At 51.5% G+C, this 9345-nt stretch overlaps 4 protein-coding genes across 4 annotated transcripts; 3 read left to right on the top strand and 1 right to left on the bottom strand.

Annotated features, from left to right (window-relative positions):
• Positions 1-104: 104 nt before the first annotated feature.
• On the bottom strand, positions 105-1203 carry EDD37DRAFT_621968 (hydrolase). The gene has a single exon (XM_062816027.1). The coding sequence runs from the start codon at positions 1025-1027 to the stop codon at positions 140-142; it is 888 nt and encodes a 295-aa protein (XP_062673195.1). The 5' UTR covers positions 1028-1203; the 3' UTR covers positions 105-139.
• A 435-nt stretch (positions 1204-1638) lies between these two features.
• Positions 1639-2938, top strand: EDD37DRAFT_621965 (uncharacterized protein). Its single transcript, XM_062816026.1, has 2 exons — positions 1639-2024; positions 2085-2938. Exons 1-2 carry the CDS (start codon positions 1757-1759, stop codon positions 2768-2770), a joined length of 954 nt encoding a protein of 317 aa, XP_062673194.1. The 5' UTR covers positions 1639-1756; the 3' UTR covers positions 2771-2938.
• An 80-nt stretch (positions 2939-3018) lies between these two features.
• Positions 3019-4192, top strand: EDD37DRAFT_663015 (beta-lactamase-like protein; the record flags this gene model as incomplete). The annotated part of the gene is made up of 4 exons (XM_062819180.1): positions 3019-3207; positions 3267-3400; positions 3456-3815; positions 3870-4192. The coding sequence occupies 4 exons, from the start codon at positions 3019-3021 to the stop codon at positions 4132-4134; spliced, it is 948 nt and encodes a 315-aa protein (XP_062673193.1). The 3' UTR covers positions 4135-4192.
• Positions 4193-5110: 918 nt separating this feature from the next.
• Positions 5111-9214, top strand: EDD37DRAFT_656285 (putative aminotransferase; the record flags this gene model as incomplete). The annotated part of the gene is made up of 10 exons (XM_062818818.1): positions 5111-5573; positions 5627-5973; positions 6047-6499; positions 6576-6813; positions 7146-7240; positions 7347-7396; positions 7498-7722; positions 7952-8106; positions 8231-8636; positions 8719-9214. The coding sequence occupies 10 exons, from the start codon at positions 5111-5113 to the stop codon at positions 9212-9214; spliced, it is 2928 nt and encodes a 975-aa protein (XP_062673192.1).
• Positions 9215-9345: the final 131 nt, after the last annotated feature.

Genomic DNA, 9345 nt, shown 5'->3' with positions numbered 1-9345 from the left:
AAAGTCGTTGACAACATCATTTACCGCAGACAGCGGAACAAGGTTCTTCCGATGGCCGTGTCTTGGGAAACTGCCTTGAAAGCTAGCAGGTAGTTTACAATCACCCTCGTCTTGCCCTTTTCTCTCGTAAGTTTTCCCTCTACAACGAACGAATAGCATCAATGATCGCTTCCGGGCTCTCCAAGGGTATCAGATGCTTGACACCTTCGACGACCTTGAAAGTGACTGGGAAACCCCTCGCAATCAGTGCTCGAACAACCTCCTGCTCCACCTTGTCCTTGTCCTCAACCACATCGAGTTCTCCAGCCAGCACATTGATCTTCATTCTTCCCGTGTCGACTGCAGAACATACTATGTCCAGTGCGGGCAAGATGTCCTCCTGCATCCCATGCTTGAGCCACCCATCCTTTGCAAGCGTTTCTCCAATCCGACTGTCCATCACTAAGACATCGAGATCCATTTCTGTCAACTTCTCTGGATTCGCAAGAACATTCTGTATTGTCCATGTGATCGATTCCTTGTTGTCATAGGCCTTTTGCTGTTGTTCAGCCATCTCTGGTGGCAAGACGAGTGCTGTTGGCGGTGCGGGCGCCACGAGCACCAACCCCTTGATGAGCGCTTGCAAATCGTCTGGGAGAATTGAGAGGGTCATCAGCGCGACTTTGGCTCCCATCGAATGGCCTACCAACACAAACCCATTCTTGAGTAAGATTGGCTGGTCTGATTTGAGCCGTTCCAGGACCGTGACAACGTCCGACGCCAGAGGGGTGATTGAAAAGTCTGCTGCAGTAGCACCATTCACTGGTCCTTTTGATTGACCCCAGCCTCGAAAGTCTATTGAGGCTGTGGGATACTGCTTGCACAGAGAGACGGGCGAGTCGAGCGAGGTGAGCTTGTGCCAGGTATAAAAGGAACCGCCCCAGTAATGAAGAAAGACAAGAAGTGGTGAGTTATTGCGACGCGGCGGCTTGGTGACATGGTAATGAATCATTGCTTTCGGTGTATATGCACGGAAATCTCGCTCCATGATGACTTGGTCGTCCTTCGTCTTCGGCTGATACGAGGGAGAGAAGATTTTTTAGGAGGGAGAGAACATTGTGATCAGGTTTGAAGAGTTATCATATATTCGGGAGGCATTTTGCGGCAGTGGTGTCTAGGCAGTGGTGACGGGTAGCGGTGACTACTTTATACTCAGGACGATGTGCATCCTGGAGTGAAGACTTGGACTTCATGTTCGCCCCTATTCACCTATGAGAAGCATTCACCTTGCATATGGAATCAATTCCGATCACTCGGAGTGATTTTCATATATTCAAATACCATATTTGGAAGTACTGCCATTTCGGGAAAAGATTATTCTGGATTATGGAGGCGAGGCGAGGCAAGGTACACGGTATGCGATTATCTCCGTTTCTTCTCGGTGGGTTTTCAGACTCTTTGTCTGGCAAAGCCAGGTACGTGCCATCACCCGCCGAGACACATTCACGTACTACTTGTACGGTTGAGACGACGAGGTAGGTTCACTCCCATGATCAAGTATGCGAACTCGGCGAATTATATCCGACTTTGGCTCTCCAACAATGGGACATGTGGGGTAGCGCAAACGGTGCCTCCTGGCAAGCCTCACTTGGGGAAAGGTATAAGTTTGACCTAGAAGCCACACAGCGAAGGGAAAAGCTGAGATGAGATCCAAGCCGCCACATACCGCACCCCAAAGTGGTCACTCATACATACCTTTATTGCCCAGTTGCACAGCATGGGCTCAGAACGGCTGACCATCGGTGTCCTCGGGCCCTCCGGTATGGGAGGCTCTCACATCACCGTCGAGTTATTACATCGCGGCCACAAAGTGATCGGAATCTCTCGCAAACCGGCCTCAATCGGCTCGCATTCGCGCTATGAGCCAAGATCTGTGGACATCGACAATGGATCGGTTGATGATCTTTCACACGCATTCAGGGGTTTGGACGTCGTAATCAACGCATATGGGCCGCACTCAAGCGGTGCGAGTGCCATGAAGTATGGTACGTTGCTGAGATGACCACATTGTCCCTTATGCCTCTCTACGACTGACCGAAACACAGCACCGTATGTGGAAGGCACCCGCAAAATCATCCTTGCCACGAAAAAAGCGAAAGTCGGCTATCTGATCATGATCGGGGGTTGCGGTAGTTTGTACTTGCCGGGAACCCAGACTTGCGCCGTTGACAGTCCGGAGTTCTGGTCGGCATACTGGCGCAGTATGGTGGACAATTACGCGCAGCTGACTTATGTTGAAAAACGCTTTGGTGGTGGCGCAGAACTTCAAAACCTTCGGGGGTATCGAAGTGCTCGAATCGCACTGAGAGAGGGCAGAGATACTCCCGAGGCGAAGTTCGTTCGAGACGATCATGAGAGAAAAAGCCGCGAAAACGATTTTGCAAAGTCGTTGATTACGGCATGCAGGACATGTTTTCTCTTTTTCGACGGCAACTCGTCCTTTGACTGGACGTTCCTCTCTCCACCAGCGGCTTACAGGTCCGGTACGCGGACCGGAAAGTATGAAACGATGCTCAACTATGTGCCCTTGAAAGGTGACCCTGAGTCTTCAGAGGACCTGGAAGGACGTTTCAAGGGTATTAGCACTTGGGACCTTGCCGTGGCAGCTGCGGATGAAGCCGAAAATAGGAAGCACAAGGACAAGCACTGGACGGTTTTCGCAGACATGGACGACGATACTCCGGCGCCAACTCCTTACATCGATCTATCGTATTTGAGCACCTTGCAATAGACAATGCTGACAAATTCCAAACTAGGCGTTGTAGTTTCTGTGACAAAGGAAGGTGATTACCCCACATGGAGTTTCACGCCCCGGCTAGCCCCCCCCCCAGACTTCAGTTTGGGGAATGCTTCGCAAGAACATGGCGGCATCCAGAACTATTTTCCATGCCGAGATCCACAAACGATGCGTCTAACATCACCTTTGTCTGGTCCATCTCGTCTTATTTCTTCTAAAACAGCTCTGCAACGGTGGTAGCCATGTCCCTGCCACCCACCGAAGCGTTCGTCAGGTTACGCCTCCTCAACGGCGGCAGTGGAAATGCCCGGACCAAAATATTTCACAAAGATGTTGGGGAGGGCGAAGCCTTTAGATTGTATAATTGGGCGTTCCTTATCTATGAGCCGCAGAGCCATCGTCATGTGCTATGGGATGTTGGTCAGTCGAGTGTACGTCAGTCCGTTGCAGAGTGGATGTCTTCAATCGACCTTACGATCATGCCTGTTAGGACAAGGCGGACTATATCCCGTCGATTGGAAAGTTAATTGACACTTTGGGAGTCCTCGGCCCTGGTAAGAGTCTAGGCGAACAACTGCAGGCTCACGGCACACAACCTACGGATGTGAACACAGTTATCTTCAGGTACGTGGACAGCATCATGTCTTCCTCTATGCCCACAAAGCTGAACATGGGAAAGCCATGCGCATTTTGACCACTGTCGCCCCATTGCTAAAACATTCCCGAATGCCATGGGCTATTTTGGCCCCGGCACCGCGGATGAATGTATGGGGAAACTCGAGCCATACAATACTGACCCAAAGATTGGGCACAAGTTCGACCCGCGCATCTTTGACCGTAAAATCTCCAAGGAGAAATGGGAGGAACTTCAGGGACCTTGGGTAAGATTTGGTCCATTTGACAAGGCCATGGACTTCTTTGGCAACGGGAGTCTTTGGGTTATCCAAGGCCCCGGGCATATGGTGGGAAATCTGTGTGCCGCAGCTAGACTCGAAGACGGCCACTGGGTTCTCCTAGGCTCGGACTGCAGTCACACCATGTAAGCAGAGATCATTTTCCCCATCAAAAAGGCTATGACTAACCGGGCATGCAGGGCACTGGTCGAGGGAAAGCACGAGATTGCGGAATTGATTAGGCCGGACGGGAGCAGATTCTGCGTACACGAAGACCTCGATCAAGCGAAAGAGACAATGCGCAAGATCCGGGAGCTGAAGCAGCAACACGGCTTTCACATCGCGCTGGCTCACGATGCAACCTGGATGAAAGCCAAGGAACGAGATCAGGTGCTTTTCAGCCTGCTCGACGAGCAAACCCTGAAGGACGTCGACGCGCACGTACTGTTTGATGAACCTTTCTGAGTAGGTAACCAGAATTCATTCTTATCCTACCTCGGTTTAGGGAATGCCTGCGATGGTGCAAAGTATTCAGCAGTGAGTTTCAACACGGCTTCATTAAACGATTGTTATTCATCTGTGACCACGATATACCACACCCTCCCGTCACCACCATCACCACCGCTTACCTATTAGGTACTGTCATTCTGCGGATTAATATATGAAATCCGTGAAAAACTGCTCAACAATCTCCCTTCCAGGACCTGTAAAGGTTTAAAATCGAATGACCGTGCTGGAAGATGAGTGCGTTACGGGCCTTCTGTCTTGAACAAGCCGCCCTTCCAGTATCTGTCTTCAAGCAGCCCTCAGGGGTGGCATGGAATAAGACGATGAGTGTTGGGAACAGTTGATAGCAGAAGATCCGTCCAAAAAAAATCCTTGAGAGTTTCTCCCTCTTAAGGGTGGAGTTTTTGCTCGTTCAAATCGCGCTGTTAGCACTTCGTTTTTCGGCGGGTGAAGAATATCTCTTTGACAAACTTTGTGTGCTGGTGAACGAGAAAGGCTCTGCCAAGGAGAATGGAAGGATGTGATGAATATGCTCTGTCTGCGCCCATCATTCCTTTTCGATGCCTCCAATCCAAAATCCTGACGAACTTCGAGGAAGTGACATGTTGTTTTTGTGGAAAGCCTGGATGTGATCAATGTCAGGAACCCTCGTTGATAAGGCTTTGGACATCTCCGACAACGGTTCGATCGGATGTCATTGTCCAGCTCGGCCCGCGGATCCACAACTTACAGACGACGTGGTCTAGTCGTCTCCTTCTAGTTACCCTTTTGAGCGATAAAGCCTGTGGGCAAAGATAAGAGAGCAGGAGTCTAGTACGGGTATAAGAAATGGTCGATGGAACAATATTCGGATCGAAAGTGTAGGTCTTTCAATTTCGAGACTACATTTTGACAACTTCGTTCTCTAGACCTTTTCCTACCATACCATCAAATTATGGCGAGTCTCGGATATAGCAGCGATGCTCCTAGGCTCAACCCGAAGACATTCGACAAGACTTTGTCTTCCCTGTCAGACAATGTCGCCGTGACCGAGATCAAAGACGACACCAGTGACAAGGATGAAGTGGCAGAAACGACCACAACAGTAGCCCCAGTGCCGAACGTATCTTCCGTTCTGCACACAAAGCTCGCAAGAAAACCCGCTACCGTGGTCAGGAGCCAGGGCAGTTTCCTCTACACGAGCGACGGAGCCGAGATCTTCGATGCCACCTGTGGCGCTGCGGTGACGTGCATCGGGCACAATGACAAACGAGTGCGAAAGGCTATCGTGGAACAGCTGGACAAGGTGGCTTACATCTACTCGCCTTTCTTCACCACCGAAGCCGCCGAGCAGCTGGCTACCGAACTCACGGCCTCAACTGGGGGCAAGATGTCCAAGGTCTTTATTGTCAGTTCAGGTAAGATATACGTCTGCCTTCTTCATCATCTCTTCTGACGATATGGACAACAGGCACTGAAGCAGTTGAAGCTGCTTTGAAGATGGCTCGTCAATATTTCACGGAACTTGCTCAACCACAGACGCAGAGGACCAAATTCATCGCCCGCAAACAGTCTTACCACGGCAACACGTTGGGGTCTTTGTCCGTGGGATTCCACCCCGGACGCCGCGCGGTCTACGAGTCCATCCTGGCCCAAAACGTCTCGCATGTCTCGCCGTGCTACCCTTACAGAGGGATGAAAACCGGTGAAAGTGAGCAGGCCTACGTTGCGAGACTGGCGCAAGAACTCGAGGACACATTCCAAGAATTGGGTCCTGACACGGTGTGTGCCTTTGTGGCTGAGACCACCGCCGGCATGGTAAGTACCTATCATTCTGAACTCAAAGAGTTGACCTCTCCTGGGACCGAGTACTGACCATGGATTGGAATAGACTCTGGGCTGTGTACCTCCCGTGCCGGGCTACCACAAAGCCATGAAAGAAGTGTGCGAACGACACGGTGCCTTGTACGTCCTTGACGAAGTCATGTCGGGAATGGGTCGAACGGGCACGCTCCACGCCTGGGAACAAGAGGGTGTGGTTCCTGACCTGCAAACTGTTGCCAAGGGTTTAGGCGCAGGCTATGCCCCGATCGGAGCTTTGCTGGTCGGCGAGAAGGTGGTCGACGTTGTCACCCACGGCACAGGAAGCTTCGTCCACAGTCAGACTTACCAGGGTCATCCCATCGCGTGTGCCGCCTCGAACGAGGTACAACGCATCATCCGAGAGGAAAATCTGCTCCAAAACGTCCGGGAGAGGGGAGAGCAGCTAGAGAAACTTCTCCAGCAGCGTCTGGGTGACCACAAGAACGTTGGTGACATTCGTGGTCGTGGTCTCTTCTGGGGTGTAAGTCTTTTGGTCCTCTTCTTCCTGCCCCATCCTCAACCTCTTAATACTTACCTTTGCCGTTCAATCTGTATAGGTCGAACTTGTCAAGGACAAGGCAACAAAAGAGCCCCTTGCCCCGAGCGAGCAAACGACGGGCAAAATGCACCAGATTGGCATGCAGACCGAATATGGAATCTCCTTGCTCCCTGGCAGCGGGACCATAGATGGCAAGCAGGGTGATGTAATTGTTCTTGCTCCCGCGTACAACATCACATCCGACGACGTCAGCCTCATCGTCGAAAGGCTCGAGAAAGTGATCAAAGCGGTTTTGGGTTAGATGATGCGGTTAGCGATGAACATACTTTGACGACAGCAATGATTTTAGACAGCAATAGCAATTTTCTCGACCTTCGGCACAGTGCAGAGGATCACAGTTCTTGTTTCCCTGATCCGTTATTATTCCGACCTTTCCTGGGACAAAATTGCTTGAGAAGGGCCGTCATGTCGTCAACAATAATGATCGACGATTGATCACCGATGTAGAGTTTCTGCCGAGCCCGGAGATGTCCTTCTGCAGGGCTAGGGAGGCCTAGGGAGGCCTAGGGAGCCCTGCCAGGCTGCCACAGGGCGTTTGATGAATGCAAACTGCGCTTGACTCGGATAGGCAAGCCGAAGGAGACACGGCCCAACGCAATTGACGCGCCTGAGGCTGAATCAGGAACGTCTCGACCCTCCTATCTAATCTTCGCCGCAATGTTGGTTCTTTCCGTGGCGAGACTCTCATTCTCTCAATGCCAGTGACGATTCGATCTGGTCATACCACCGCAATAATCATGCCGCCTTACATTGGCATACTCCCGTGAAGCTCATTTTATGTCATGACCTCCACCGGCGGAAAGTGGTTGAACTGGCCATGTCAAACCACAACTGCAACACCGATGCAATTCGTGAGAAACCCCGAGCGCAATCCAAACTGACAACGAGAAGGAAAGTGAAAGGTAGGTCTCATTGAGCAGCTTGTTTACTCTTGGGTCCATATCTGAGAATGAGGTTGGTGCCATAGGCTGCTTTGAATGCTCTCGACGTCGCATTGATTGTGATCGAGGAACGCCCGAGTGCCAAAAATGCCTGCAAAGGGGCCTTGCATGCAGCGGGCTCGGCACCAGATATCGTTTCAATGATGGCCTTGCATCGAGGGGAAGACTGGTGGGCCAGAAATTGCCCACTACATCCAGGCCAAAGTATGAATCACCCTCCGACATGGAACCAGCTTTTTCACTCCTATCAATGTGCAGAGGCTGACATAATATGACATCTCTTCAGAAGCCCGACGGTTGATTCTAGAGCATCATCTAGGTCAAGGCCTGCCCCCGGTCTTAGAGCGATCCCTGATGAGCAGGAGGTCTTGCCACTTGTGAAAAGCGACAGCAGCAATCTTTCCCCATGCACCTTGTCCTCACTGTTGGATAGCCAGGGAAGAACAGCATTAGTCTCGGATGCTAATCTCTCTATCGACGAAGGCCACAATGATGTTGAAGAGATTAGCCACGACGATGCGGCCCTCGTCCTAACCCAGCCGATGCCAGACCATCTGGACGCGGCCACGCGATCATTGTACACATATTGTATGTCTGATCTGATCTCCCTCTTTTAGCTTCCTTCCCTCCATCCGTCTTCACTCCAACCCCTCACAATGGGGACAAAGTCCAGAAATGTGCGCTGACATATGGCTGACTGTCCATGCTATAGTTGCAATCAATATCGCTCCCATCATGGCAGTCATCGACCGCGGTTTCAATGGGTATCGAGACCTCATTCTCCCGCTGGCGGAATACGACCCGCTGGTTCAAAAGGCCGTCGTCGTCGCCGCGACCGAACATCTGGCCTCCAAGCTGGCGAGATACGTCTTACCCAACCCCAACACCTACAATAGCGTCCTCTGCGGGCTTCGTCTCCGATCACAGACAATGGTTCCCTACAAAGATGACATCAGTATGACCACCCTACTTCTCCTGCTTGTTTGCGAGATGATATCGGGAGGAGACAAGTTCACACAAATATACGGCATAATGAGGGGTTTGATTCGTAGCGCCGGAGCCAACTTGCAGTTCTCATCCTCTCGCTTGGGACAGTTTGTCGAGATTCAAACACTCAGGTCAGTCAATCCAGGATGGTGCTCGAAGAAAGCCATCGCAGGAATTGCATCGCAGGCAAAAGTGAATGCTAACATCTCTTAGAGTCCAACTCATTGCCGAAAGTCTCTTCAACGAAGCCGAAGGCTCCAATTTCGTCCACGTCCAGCTGGAGAAGAGTCTGGAATTTCTTCGATACTGTCAGTCACTTCATCCGGAGCATAGTGTCTTGATGTCCCTGTTGTTCGACATCATGACGCAGGCGTGCCGCCTCTACGTCCTCCGAGCGAGTACCGACCCTCCGCTGTGCGACACGGTCCAGCTCGTCGAAGACTTCAAGCAGCTCGCCGAGAAAGTCGCCGACTACGAGCATGTCGTCGGCCACCACTTGCTCCTTTGGCCGTACTTCGTGGCTGGGGCCGAAAGCTCCACGATTCCCCACCGAAGGTATTTCTCCCAGAAGATGCAGGCCATGTATCGGACGACAAGATGCGAGAATACGTTGAAGGCCATGCATCAGTTGGATCGGATTTGGGAGGCGCAGTCTACCACTCGCTGGACCAGCCTGCTGGGAGGCCCTGGCCAGGTTTTCATCATGTAGCAGAGCAGGACCACTACAGGGCGCAATCCGAAGTTGACAAGTCCGATTCCTCTTCGACATCGACAATCCGAAGACCATATGACCAACTCATATCGATACGTCCTACATAAAAGTCTGCTTCAACCCATATG

This window comes from Exophiala viscosa (assembly GCF_022695815.1).
Source record: "Exophiala viscosa unplaced genomic scaffold EDD37scaffold_2, whole genome shotgun sequence".
Classification (NCBI taxonomy): Eukaryota; Fungi; Ascomycota; class Eurotiomycetes; order Chaetothyriales; family Herpotrichiellaceae; genus Exophiala; species Exophiala viscosa.
Note: the sequence above shows the minus strand (reverse complement) of the source record. Positions and strands in the feature narration are given on the sequence as shown.

What these genes read in the sequence shown, in the direction of transcription:
- EDD37DRAFT_621968 (XM_062816027.1), bottom strand. Translation starts at nt 1,027, where the DNA reads ATGGAGCGAGATTTCCGTGCATATACACCGAAAGCAATGATTCATTAC.
- EDD37DRAFT_621965 (XM_062816026.1), top strand. Translation starts at nt 1,757, where the DNA reads ATGGGCTCAGAACGGCTGACCATCGGTGTCCTCGGGCCCTCCGGTATG. An exon ending in TGCGAGTGCCATGAAGTATG is followed by an intron (nt 2,025 to 2,084) that starts GTACGTTGCTGA and finishes ACCGAAACACAG; the next exon opens with CACCGTATGTGGAAGGCACC.